General features: G+C 40.1%; 1 protein-coding gene across 18 annotated transcripts in view; it reads right to left on the bottom strand.

Moving 5' to 3' along the window:
- Nucleotides 1-14,318, bottom strand: part of tcf4 (transcription factor 4) — a 224,107-nt gene that overhangs the window by 89,353 nt on the left and 120,436 nt on the right. For all 18 annotated transcript variants that reach the window (XM_076758147.1, XM_076758143.1, XM_076758149.1 and 15 more), the window contains 2 exons: nucleotides 12,563-12,689; nucleotides 10,728-10,777 (listed from right to left, as the gene is read on the bottom strand). In XM_076758147.1, the coding sequence (XP_076614262.1) occupies nucleotides 10,728-10,777; nucleotides 12,563-12,689 (177 nt within the window). The remainder of the gene's footprint in view (nucleotides 1-10,727; nucleotides 10,778-12,562; nucleotides 12,690-14,318) is intronic.

Below are 14,318 nucleotides of genomic sequence, written 5' to 3'. Positions count from 1 at the left end.
CCACTTTGGTAGTTTATCGTTTGCCTTTCAGCTGTTTCAGGAACATGTTTCAGCTCTCAACTTCTTCCACTCATGTCCTCTAGCTCCCCAGTCCAGTTATCCATTTCAGATTCAAAATTTCCAAAGCAAAACATTTCAGTTGATAAAAGCTAATGTCACGACAGTAGCACTAACATTCCGACTTTCACACTTTTGTTCAACAAATTTTTTTACAATGTAAGTCAATGGGAGCAATGACACATGTACAGACACATACAGAATACTGACACACGCACTCAAAGACACATACACACATATACACATACTGGACATACATACTTACATGTCTGTGTGTCTATATATAAACATACACACAGACACACATATTGACACACATACACACTGCGACACACACTTGCACTGGAAGATGCAAGCTGCAGCAATACAGCGTCCAGCTCTCATACCCATTTTCTTCAAAAAAAAAAAGGCAAACAATTTAGTTTTCTTTAAATTTGTTTAAAATGTTGCACATGTGACTCCAGTGCGACTCCATTTGAGAGTCTGCAAAAGGGAACAAAAAACCTACATTACCCGACAGACATTTTTTACAGTAAAATCACCGTGTCCACTCTGTCAGTTGGTCTCATTGTCAAACTGACTGCAGTTCTATATTAAAGTCCATCTGAAAACCATAAAAACGCACATTGACCTCACCTCCTGGTGTGTGAAGTGGTGTTGAAAACGAAATGTGTGTGTCTGTGTGCATGTATGTGTGTGCGTGTGTGTGTGTGTGTGTGTGTGTGAAAATGCTGACTTTTGATGAATAACTCCAAAGTCCAGGAAAATATGTGAACCAGCAGCAGGATATGTCATCAAGTTATATTGACTCTGTGGGTTTGGAAGTGTCAGCGTTCACTGTGCAGGGAGAAGAAACAGTTAACAGAGCTCCACAGCAGTTGATTGGTGGGGTCTGAGGGTCCTCTGTGCTACCTGGGGCCGCCTGAAGGGGGCAGTATGGCTCACCAAACTGCTTCACTGTACCAACCCCCCCACCACCACTAAACCACCCTCCACCCCCTGTCCCTCCTCCACCCGTGGCCCACCGGGAACCGCCGGCTCTCCTACTGTGCCTTCTGCAAGACCTGGCTTAATTTAATTAACGCTGTCGACTTTAAACAAAACCACATCTGAGCCGAGGAGAGAGAGAGAGAGAGAGAGAGAGAGAGAGAGAGAGAGAGAGAGAGAGAGAGAGAGAGAGAGAGAGAGAGCAGGAAATAGCCAGAGATGGAAGCAGATCGACCCGGTCAGATCGCTGAGAGGATTTATTCGGTTCAGGGTTTGAAAATATTCCTTAAAAAACTGACATCCCAGGATTCCTCCTTGAAATTTCTAATATCAAAGGAAGTCAAGGTCTGTATTAAAGGCTAGTGCTGATAGGAAGTTGAAGATTTTGGATCCTCTATATTAAAACTAAAACACTAAATGATGAGCTTCAGGTAAACATGATTTTGTGGTTGTCTGGCATTTTGAAAATGAACTCTCTTGTCACTGTGGCTTTGGTGTTTGTCTTTACAAACTGCTCATTGATACTTTTACACAATTCTGTCTCTGTGTTTTATAGATAAAACAAATGCAGAATGTTTGAGACATTGTTACAGTCTGGACCATTTTCTGTGCTGTTTCTTCCATCTTCTGAAGTAACTCAAGCATTTCAGCCTGACATTGTGAATTTATTAAAGAAAGATAATAAATAATAAACTCATGTAAGAGAAATATAACAATTATTGGTCGATGTTAAAGCAAAGAAGGAAACTGAAGGACTGCTCAGAGTAAATAGGAGGCTTCCACACATTCCCTACATTTGACAGCTTCTGAAGGATAAATGATGATATTGATACACATGTACATTATGGTAACACTGCTATGTGGCAATTAATTCACATTAACCCCCTGGATGCACCTGACAAAATAGTGTGTGAAATTTCACAACCCAGATCCTCTAGAAATACTTAGTGAAAAGTAATACTTTCGGCAGAATTTTTAAGGAAATATCTTCATTAACACGGCGTGAAATTATTCACAATAATTATATTTCTTATTGAAATGTTTAATGTTGGAGTATTAAATAAAAGCACATTTTATTTAGAAAATTAAATTACTGATAATTTGGCACAGTGTAAATAACAGAATTTGTAATGTCAAAAGAATCTGTATTGACTCTGTAGTCTTGGATTAAGAGTGATCAACTTCAGATTTCCAGTCTCCTTTATATCAAATTCAGAGACAACGAAATACAAACATGAGATGATCCAGACAGAATTAAATCATTTAAAAGATCACAAGCCTTTAAAAAAAACTCGCCCATTTAATCCAATTGAGCAAAATCACGATATAAAATAAACTGTCATGGAATTCTTTCATATGTAATTATCCTCACATGGAAAACCTCCGTGGGTACAATCAATCACAAGGCGGCCTAATGGCTGGACTCAGTGTCACCATGACAGTGTGTGTGTGTGTGTGTGTGTGTGTGTGTGTGTGTAAGATTACAAAAAAAGGAAAAAACATTAAACAGACTAAAAATGAACATTAAACATGCTCATGCTGACACACATATCATTTTATTTCTATTTCATTAATAGCTTCATTTTCACAGTTCCATTCATTTTTGGGGATAATCTTGATATATGTGCGTGTGTGTGTGTGTGTGTGTGTGTGTGTGTGTGTTTTGTTGTTTATTCTGTCAGCATTAGCAAAGCTCTGAGGACGAGCTGGAGACTCTATCAGCCTCAACAACAAATTAACCAAAACAATGATATCTAAAGAAAAAAAAAGCTGTTATACTCCCAACACCAACAAAGAAAAACAACAGCGAGACGGCACTCTGCAACCTGCTAATGTTAGCAACTGATGCCTAATTTCCTTTTGATTACAAAGACATCCCACGCTCTCCTCTCAAGTGACGTTTAATTGTTTCTCAAAGTAAATCATCAACTCAGCAAACTAAATTTGACAAACAACAATAACAAACTTGCAGCGCAGGGAGACAAGACGGAGGAGAAAAAAAAAAAAAAGAGAAATGAATTAATTAAAAAAAAAAAAGACCCATCGCCTGCAGTGGATGTGAAACAGAGATGAAAGAAAACACACAAGACTTTTTGCCTTAAATGAAGCGTGTTCACGAGCTGGAGCATATGGGAGGACAGCAACACAGCAACAAGGAAAACAAGCTTAAACACGCTAAAATGACACTTGAAATCTTTTTAAATTCGTCAGAAAAATCAGTGTGTCCGTGTTCCCTATGTTCCAGATCTCAAACTGCAAGACATGAACACTGACTGTGATTGAAGGCTCTTAAACATTCAAAAACAAAAGTGTCACCATGACATCCAATGAAGTCATCAGAAAAGGGAAACAAACAGTCATGGGAGACTGCGAGACACCACTGAAAGCACAGACTGAAATGACTTCACATTTCTCTGAATTGAGCAGAGGAAGTGCGACTTGCAGCCACACAAATCCAGCTCAGGTGAAAAAAAAATAAAGTCTCAGTCAACACTGAGCTGCCAGCTAACAATAAACTCACATTTAAACCTCAAATTTCACTGTTTTTGCCATTAATGCGATCTGATGAATTACAACAAACACGTAGCGTCGTGTCATTTGACGCCCACAGTGCAAACACCGGACGTGCTGACGGGCGAATGTGACAGAGCGGCTGTTTCTGCCCCTAGTGGCCACACGGCCATCACTGCAGCTTTAACACAGTGAAATATGTGAGCGCAAACACAGTGAGGAAGGAAGGAACTCTTCAAGTGTATTTAGTGTTTCTGGGTTAAAGGAATTAGACCTCTGATGGTGAGAACATGTCCTGTCCTCACTTCATAAATGGCTGATTGAGTGTTAAGACTTGGTTAAGGTTAAAGGATATGAGTTTGGATTTGTTCTAAGTCTATACAGTACTCACATGCCACATGTACATTAGCAAGCTTAAGGTTGTCTCCATGCTGTCTGTGACGCACGTTCTTAGCAGTGAGATTACGCTGTGAGAAATGGGGGACAAAACCTACAGTTCTTCTAGTCCAAAGCACTTAGACAAGTGGACATCTCAGTCCTGGTAGTCCCACGTGAGTTGGTGGACGTTCTGTCCCGGCAATACAACCGAAAGGACGTGTAGTTCAGTCACAGCTAATCAAGGAAACGCTGTCCATGGAGGCACAAAGAGGGAATTTTGTAGTACTGATGCTGTAACTTTGGAAGATACCGATTTAATTTGCCTAAAGTAAACGGCTGAAGCCTCATATTAGCCTCAGATGAACTTTGGAATTGATTTTTGTATAGATCAAGGATCGTGGATTTTGTCCACCATTTCTTACAGCATAATCACTGCACAAAAGAATCTCTTCACGGTCAGTATGGACCAGAGGAATGACTAAAGCCACCAAGAACTCTCTGTGAGAACTGCATTGAGATAAACTTCAAAACATCCCAACCCATCTTTAAAGGTGAGGGCTGGGCTTTGAATTATTTTGGTGAGGGTCCTCCTGTTTGAATATGCAAATGTGTGTGTGTGTGTGTGTGTGTGTGTGTGTGTGTGTGTGTGTGTGTGTGTGTACATATGTCTACGTGTGTGTGTGTGTGTGTGTGTGTGTGTGTGCGCACGGCATTTACCAGCCAAAACTTTTGTTTCTGGCCTCTGTGCGTTGCCATAGATCCACACAAACACACACACACACGTGCACACGTTTATTTCAGTCACTTTTGGGGACATTACACAGTCTTCCATTCACTTCATGGAGACTTACCCTAACCACTTACCTCACCCTGACCCTCACCTTAACCTAAAGCTGACCTTAACCACAGACCCAGAAATTCTGTCGAACTGGGGACACGGGTTTTGCCCCCAGTTTGTCAAGTCGTCCCCAATTAACTGGTCTTTAGCCTGGTATGTGTCCCTGACAGTAGCGTGTGTCAAACACACACAAACACACACACACACACACACACACACACACACGCTTAAATTACAGGCATTCCTCTCTGACGCTGTATTTGTACTCAGAGCAGGTGCAGGCTGTGTGTGTGTGTGTGTGTGTGTGTGTGTGTGTGTGTGTGCGTGTGTGTGTCAGTGTATTATTTCATGTGTGCAGTTAAATTCTAAAAGAAGTGTTAATCTGTAAATCCATGATGTGCAGCTCGTTCATCATCATCACCATCAGCATTCAAATAAGAGTTTTTTTTGAGCAAATTGTATTTTATATATTTGATCCTTCTTGCAGTCATACTCTCGTCTGGTATATTCCTTCTTTTTTCTCATTCAGCACTCCTTTCCTCCCTTTATTATAAATTCCACTGGTCCACTCTTTATTACATTTCTGTAATAAAGCTGTTCGTCCCTAAACAGACTGCAGGTCCTGTTGTGTCATTGCAGTCCAGTGAAATGTTCATGTAATATCAACTAGCTACAAAATATGTCCGACATCCACGTAAATGCTCACAAACCCTGTTTAAAATACAAATGCTACTTAATTACATCACACTCTGTTCAACAAATGTCTGACAGCACCATCATGAAAATGCTTACAAATTACGAGTGCTGCAAGACTACAGTGAACACAGCAAAATGGAAAGATCTGAAATCATACCTCTTATTTTATTCTAGGTATGAACAGAAGAAATGTATGTTCAAAACATTACCCTATAAAAGAAATTTAGGTATTTTACATTCTAACATATAGAGTTTACTTGCTCTTATAATTTCAAAGCATTGTAAACTTTATAGTGAGCAGCATCAGTTAAAATATCATTTAGATTTTGGATTAGTGGAGCCACTCTTAGACTATATTTATAATAGCTAAAATAATACTACTGTTGATGTTTACATCGAAATGAAGAGGTGTTTAATAAAGCAGGGAATTTAACAGCTGTTGAAATTTGATGTGTCCTAAATTTGTCAGAAATACTGAATCAGCGACAGTGTTGAGTATCCAGTTATATCAATGTCAGATTTCCAGTCAAAGCTTTATTTTAGGATCCAATCGCTCTGGAAAGGAGCTCGCTGTTGTCATCCGTTCTGAATTAGATCTGAAATATTTCCTTTAAACAATAAGCTTCACCGATGTTTAACTTACACAAGTGATTCCTGCAGAATTAACACACGTGCAGAAACGGATCATGTAGACTTTAGTCAAAAAAAAAAAAAAATCGAAAAACATAAACCTCAAGCTCAAAAAAACTGTTGTGAATAAACAAAAGAAATGCTCACATCAAAAGAGTAAAGAACGGCATTTTGGGCATTAAAGAGATGAAAAAAGACTCCGACAAACAGCTCAGTCGGCTGCTGAGAGCAGGAATGAAAACACGTCTCAGCCTCGTCGTCGTTGCTGTTGGCAGCAGGATCGGAGGCCGGACCATCCAGAAAAAAAAAAAAAAAAAAAAAAAAAAAACATTTCAGAGAGAAGCAGGAATCTCTGACCAGACGCCAGAATGCTGAGCTTAAAAAAACAAACGGAAAACTTAGAGGAAAAATCATTGTGTGACTGATCTGAGTCAAAAACGAGCAGATGACAGGGTTACAGGTTCAGGCTCTGCAGCAAGACACCAACAATCAATTTCATGTGTGAAGGTTTTCTACACTTTTGAGGACCAACAAGAGACAGCCTGCAATAAAAAGCATGAACATCCATTGCTGGACTGATGCAGCGCAGTTCTATTGATCTTAAACACAACCAGTATCAAACGCCACTGCACACAAACAGTTCAACAAAAGGATCTCAGAATGGATCATTTACTTCCAAAGTGCAGTCACACACCACGTAGAGCTTCAGCTTATTCACAGATTTGATGTCAAGCTAAATAAAAGAGCACCAACAGCCTCGTGGCCTTGTTTTCGCCTTTATTTCTACAGGTTTTAAACGCACCACGAACATATATGATGTGCCCATGAATGGAAGAGAGAAAGTGTCATTGTTCCAGGGACAGAGGGACCATGTTTATGGCAAAAAAAATATGTAGTGTAAGACAAAAAAAGCACATTTTTACTGCCATTACAATAACTGTTTTGTTTTATTTTATTTATTTCCATTATGGTTGAATTTGATATTTGCCAGTTCGCCTCGTGCTTAATGTATAATGTTGTCATGCAATCAGTTAATTCCCTGTTGCTGTAGCTCCACCTATGTTTAGCCTATATTTCTTTATGTGTTATTAAATGTCACATTAGCTGCCTGCTGCTCCTGTTTGCGCTGGAACCGGCTGTGTAACCTGTTTTTATTCTCAACATCATGTCTTATTCTTAAAGCGTGCTGCGAAACCGTTTCAGCGTTTTGGTCCTGACCAAAGGCCTCCATGCTGAAACCAGCTCATGACATGACAGATTACGGGCCGCCGCTATTCAAAGACATCTAAGACAAAGCTAGAAGTCATCTTGAACAAAACTAAAACCACAAAGCTCTCGGCCTGCGCTCTCCTCCAGCTGATACAGCACTCATGCAACAAGCCAGCAGAAAGTGGCTCTGAATTTCTGTTCCCGCAGTCAAACCAACTCTCCATTTCACAGGCAGCGGGTCCTCTCCTCGTTCCCTTTCTCTTGATGTGAGTGCGAGGAAGCGGGAAGGATTACTCACATCACAGAGGTGGAAACAGAGAGGGTTAGAGCAGAGAGAGGAGAAGGCTCCGAGCGCAGCAGACATGAAGGAGACGCGAGTGCAGAGATCCAAAACCGGGATCACACAACTGTCAACACAAGTCCTGGTTAGTCAGTCAGAGAGTCATGTGACGACCATTAATCAGACATACAAAGTTCTGGACTCAACTCGCATCCTCTCGCCACCTCAGGTTAATTGTCATGTAATTTGCGTCTTTCCATCGGCTCTGCACGCCTCTAAAATTCACCTCACATTGTGTGTGAAGACAACTTAAAGCTCTCCGCACATGATAGAACGATGTGTGTCTTCAAGGTACGGTGCACGAGCAAAACGTAGATTCTCTTCTGTCTTTTTAGTCCACTGTGGGTCAGGTGTACAGAACCTGAATTTTACTGTGGCATGAAGAAAAAAATAGATTTTTTTGAATCTGAGTCTACTCAGTTAGCATCAGATAAACGTAGCACAAAGTACCAGAATATTACAAAAGATCAGTACTTGAATAAATGTATGAGGTTACTTTCCAGCTCTGGAATTGATATTCTAATGTTAAATTCATATTAAAATAAAGCAACAGTCCCTGCTGTTTGACTCCATGTCTGTCTCCTCCACAGGAAGCATCTCGTCCCTCCACTTCACACACACAAAAGATGAAGAACGACATGAACCTGCGCTTCCTCCCTGCTCTTTCTTTTTCCAGCACCTGTCCTTTCCTCTCCTGGTTTCTGCCTTCCCCTCTCTCCCCCCCTCATCCCCCTCCCTCCCCAGGCTGGTGTCGACACAGAGAGGTGCAGGAAAGAGAGGAGGAAGCGTGGACAAAGCGGGCCGAGGCCACAGAAAGGCGGACTCCCGCCGAGCCAAAGAGGCGGCTGACACGCCGTACATTCAGCCATCGTTAACTGGCGATTAATGAAGTCAGCGACAGAAAGGAACTCTCCACATAAAACAACCCAAAGTCAAAATTGGAAAATAAATCTAATGAGCACTAGAGCTGCAACTACAGATTACTTTCATTATCGATTTCATCATAAGGACATAACCACAACCTCTACATGATGATTTTGGGGCTTCAGCAGTGGCCAAAACAAATCTAGATGCAGCAGAAAGAGAGAATAACAGCAAATCATCAGGTATGAGGAGCTGGAGTCGGGAATTTCGACCGGATTTGCGAATATATACATCAAGTAATCCATTCATCAGCTAATTCCAGCCAAACAACATCAAACCAACATGAGGTTGTAAGTTCTTAACTCGACAAATCCATTTACATACACAACAAGGAGAGCTCTGAGAGGCTTCAACGCATCCCAAAGTTGTACGACATCATAGCATGTTAAGCTACGACCCGCAGGTAAAGCGGCAGACGAGCAGAAGAAAAAACGACGGCAGTGAATAAAGAGTGGAACATGTGGAGCATCAGCGAACGTTCCGCTGCTCCATCTCTCTCTCATTCGAACTCCAGCTGGGCTGCAGGCCTGCAGAACAACAGCTGGGGTCAATTCAAGCAACTCCAGAGGAGCCACAAATACTGAAGCGATCAGTGATATCAGGATATTTTATGAGCGTGTGTTTTCTGTTGGCTTTCACCCACACACAAGAACATCCTTCACAGAAACAGCTTGATGATCTGTACAGGGCCGCAACTCATGATTACATTCATTAATCCTTTAGTCTGTCAAACGTTTGGTCTAAAAAGTGTCTCTCAAAGCCCAAAGTGGTGTCTTCAAATGTCTTTTTTTTTTTTTTTTCATCTTTGCTCTGACCAGATTTCAGATTAAGATGTGACAAAGATGTAAAACAGAGAAAAGCAGCAAATCCATGTGGGAAGCTGTCACAAGCAAATGTTGGTGTTTGGTATTTATGATTAAGTTTCTGTCAACTGACTAATCGTTTCAGGACTATTTTGTTGTTTGGTGAATGGATGTTCCTGTTCCTTCCTCCTTAAACTGAGGCTGCGTTTAATCCTCCAATCCTCCAACCAGCAGCCGAGCACATCCACTGCGGAGAGTTTCCAAAATGCCAAAAATCCCAATTCCTAATAAGGAATCGAGTGATCAGTCAATAATTGGGGGAGTTGATTGAACACAGATTGAATTGGGGTCATCACGCTTATTTTTCAAAAACATTTCATTCTGGTAACGCTTTTCTTTAATCCCCACATTAATCATTTAGAAGTAGCATTTAAAAATTTAATATTAGTTGTAAACACCTATGTGTGTTTATTAATTTATTTTTTTCTCACCCAAAAGTAAATTTGTAATAATGTAAAATGTCTTCAGAGGAGAAGGTTTAATTGTTAACTGTTCAGATGTTTGGATATTGATTAGACGTCCTAAATATGAGGACAGGAAATAAAAAAGTGAGTTTAGATCAGTTTCATTATTTATTAGTATTCTTTGTTTTGTTTTGTTTTGTTTTGTTTTGTTTTTTATATAAATTTTGGATTATTTATTGTGGAATGAATTTCGTTCAGCCAATTTCTAAAAATAGAGACTGACCAAAAGACGGCAGCTGTTTGTGTCCAGCAGCATCATCTTCACCTGGACAAAATCACAAAACCTGGCAACCCGTGCAGCTTCTCTGCTACTTCATGTTTTTGGGGAATTCTGCTATCACTGACACTGCACACGAATCAGTGAATCAGTAACAGGGAAACTGCAAACCAGGGCTATTTTCTTCGCTATTTTTAGTCTATTTTATTCGTTTTGTGCTGTAAATCATTTTGGAAGGAATCTAAGACATTTACACCGACGCATTTCTTTAGATTCAGAACGAGAGATGTCCTTTTTGAGCGTGGGATTATTTATTCCGACACGAAATTCTTCTAATTGATTCTCCAAAAAACAGGAACGGACAACACAAAGCCAGCAGCTGTTTTGTGTCCAGAACGGCTCTGACAGCAGCATCATCATCTTCATCTGGACAAATTCACAAAACCTGGCAACGTGTGCAGCTTTTCTCCAACTTCATGCTTTTTTTTCTGCTCCAAAACCAGCTCAGCGATTCCAAACATGCAGGAGCATCAGCAGCCTTTTCTTCAGCGATACACACTTGAAGCAGCAACAATACCGACGAAATAATAAAAAAAGCCATGTTATCACTTACTGAGGACGGCAAGCCGGGAGGGACCTTCCGTACTTTTTTTGTGTGAACCTCTGAAAGAGAGAAAAAAAAAAGCAAACAAAACAATACATGAGGGTTTAACAGGCCAAGAGGCTTTTATTTTCCCTTTAAAAGGAGGTTCTGGTTTGATTTGTTTGAATTCAATCGATCAGCCAAAGAGGAAAGAGCGAGGCCACTTTTCCCATCGCCGTCGATAAATTTACAAAGAAAGCTTTCACTGCAAACAAGCGCGGCACAGTAAGATGCAGAAAATCAAAAGGCAGAACACAAAAAGACCAGGCTGATGTTTTCCTTTCTTTCTTTTTTTTTTTTTTTTGGGGTTTGATAAAAGGAAGGATGGTAGCTTTTGACATGTTTATATTATTTTTCAGGGTTTCTCTCAAGGAGAGCGAGGGAGCGGTCTATCAACTGGGAAGGTGAGACTTTGATGGAAAAATGAAAGCGTTTTTTTTTTTTTTTTTTTTGGAAATTGGCCCAGAGTCGACGTGCGTGTGTGCCTGTGTCCTCTCAAGGCTAACGCTACCAAGGCTACACCGTGGCCACTATTGTCCTGCTTTTTAAAAGACTTCCCTGCTTTTTTTTTTTTTTTTTCTTAAAGTCCCCTTTCAAAACACACACGCAGACAAACAGGATGGTCACACAGACACATGAACACACGCTCACAATGCTCGGCCTTCTAAAAAAAAAAAAAAAAAACCTTGTTTGCGAAAATACACAGCGGCTGTGAACCGGGATCGGTCCAGGTTAAAATGTTTCACCAAGGTCACTGGAAAAAGTTTCTGTTTGGATACAGGAATGTAAATGAGTCAGTGCAGATTGGCGTGTTGGACTGCGGCTGTTTTTCTTGCAGCTCATAATCTGAATGTCAGGGTGTAATTTTATCAGGTTCATTATCATCAAGCTTATGAGCAAAACTTTTTTTTTTTTTAAATTAGATTTGAACTTTAAGAATTGAACTAAAAAAGGTCAGAAGATTGCTGTTGTTCCCAGTGTGGTTTCCATTGTTTCCATGAATTTGTATGACTCAGATTGTGTGTATCTTATCAAGGCCAATCATCATTAATGTCATTGTTATTAAGAAAACGCCACTAGATGCTGGGAAATTTTCTCAAAAGCTGTAAAATTCACAGATTTTTCCTTTTTTTCTTTCTCTCCTTTTCTTTTTTTAAAGGAGAAAGTTCTTGTCTCGTCTATTAAGCGAGTGAAAGAACCTGAGAACCTCAACACCCCAAGCCATTACGCATTGTATGTCTGGGGCCTCATGAGGGATCGCTTGTTATGCTGATAGGTTGTCAGACATTTAAAAAACGAATGTATTAAGAATAATCTATTTTGATTTTGTAGTTGTCACTTTATTAGGTCCACCGAGCTAAACCTAATGCAGTCTATTACAGCAGCCGTGCAGTTAAGTCTTAATTGTAGTTTTAGAGGCTGTACTGTGTGCTGCTGTTGAACTGAATTATGTTATACTGAGAGACGGTTCTAATATTCAGCCCATCTTATCTTATTTATATCTACTTGAATCAACAAAAACTGTACATTATGACCTTCATGAAGGTAGGATTTATGGCAGGACTGTTAGACTGTCTTCGCTAGGTGTACCTAATAAAGTGGCAACTGAGTGTATTGTTATATCTTTAATTTATTGTAGGTTTAAAATGCATAATTATTTCTCTTTCCATGTTCTTGGAACTTCAATCGGTGCTGTTAGACATTTTGTGATGGAGAAAGCAGTAGAACTGCTGCGGTTAGTGTCGCTGTGTGTGTGTGTGTGTTTAGAGTGTTTGTATAATGTGAGTGTGTGAGGGGCGCCTCACCCATGGAGTCCATAGGCAGCGGTCTCCTCCGTGGGTTGGAGCTGTAGTGCTGGTAGTACTGACCGGCCGGTTTGGTGGGCGATGCCGCACTGGGACTCCCCAAACCCAACTCACCACCCAGTGCAGACTGGTCGAGAGACAATGAGACCAACAGACACAGAAACAGAGACACGGAGAGAGATTGTTAAATCATGTGACCTTGTCACTCAAGGACCAAGAAGAACAAATGAGTCTTGACAAGGAGAAACAGTAAATTTTTGGAGGGTATGAAGATTGTAACATGAGGATAAGCCAGTCATAAATATCTGGGACTGTAAAAATGACATCAACTGGGATTAAAGATGACCTAAAAACCACTAAGATAAAGGAGATCTACATATATAAGGTACCAGAGACAAGTAAAACAACTAACAAATATATTTTAAAAAAAGATTTGGTAACTTCCTGAAAAAGGTGTGGCTCTATCTAACCAAATGTTACTCAAACAGAGGGAAATAGTGAATTTGTTGGGGACTATTTTCAGCAGTGGATTAATACGCATTTGGTGCTCTAGTGAGTATTTATGATGCAGTACATAATATCAGCTGACATTCTTAAAAATTAGCATTAAAAATAGTCAAAATGATGAACATAATTGGGGCAACCATGATGATTTCACAGTATGTGAAGGTGAACATGTCGATGGAGCTCCAATAATCACTGCCAGAATGTTGTGACAAAAATGTTTCCGAATGATCTGAAATACTAAATGTAGCTGGGATACGTAAGTTTGTAATGTTGAGGCAAGTCGAAATGTTGAAGAATCAAATTCAATACTGATCACTGGAACGCTGATAACACTTGAAATGTTGAGTATTGTTACACTGTTGAGAAAAATAGTTAAAATGTTCAGCAGAGCTAGAACGATGAGCTGAGAAGTGAATGGAAGCTGGAACGTTCACAAGAGAGAATCCTGGATTTATGTGCAACAGTTATCCAGAAGACTTGTGTGCGGAAAGCCGGAATGTAGAGTTGAAGAACATCAGAATGTTGATTAGACAATATGGAACATATCTGAAATATCGACGATAGAACGTCGAGAGCAAAGAGACTATTGATCACTGCTGATGAGTGGATTGCTGCTGATCAGAATGTTGAGCTCAGCTGTATTTGCTGGTAAGTGGAAGACGTTTATGTTGAAGATAAATGGACTTTGGATGAGAGCTGGAATGTCAGCTTGTTGAAGAGAGAATGTAAAATATGAAATATTGACAAATGTCAGAATATTAAGGACGGTCAGGATATTGATTACTGCTGAAAACAGCTGAGTGTTGACAAAAATCTTGTATGGTGGGCAAAACTGGGATGCTCCAAATATTCAAATTTCAGCTCCATTTGGGCGTGCTGAGCTGAAATATCAGTGGAGGCTGGGATATTGAGGACTGTTTGGAATATTAAGAATAATAGCAGGGTCACCTTACATGGGAGATACTATAACTACCAGTATCAAATCTGATATTTGGAAAGCTCTAATATGTCTGATTTGGAAGGAAATATTCCAAAAGTGTCTGAAAATGCAAAGATTCAAAGTAATTAACCACAGTTGTATTGGCAGTGCACCGTATTTTTAACCCTTACCAGCCCGACTCTGCAATCATACAACCATCTTGTGTCATGCAATAACATGGACGCTTGCAAGTGGCGTATGTGGCAATCTTCCCCACCCCCGACCCCACTACTATCCATCATATATGGTAGAATTCCATATTAGCAGACT

Source organism: Chaetodon auriga, chromosome 19, assembly GCF_051107435.1.
Source record: "Chaetodon auriga isolate fChaAug3 chromosome 19, fChaAug3.hap1, whole genome shotgun sequence".
NCBI lineage: Eukaryota > Metazoa > Chordata > Actinopteri > Chaetodontiformes > Chaetodontidae > Chaetodon > Chaetodon auriga.
Note: the sequence above shows the minus strand (reverse complement) of the source record. Positions and strands in the feature narration are given on the sequence as shown.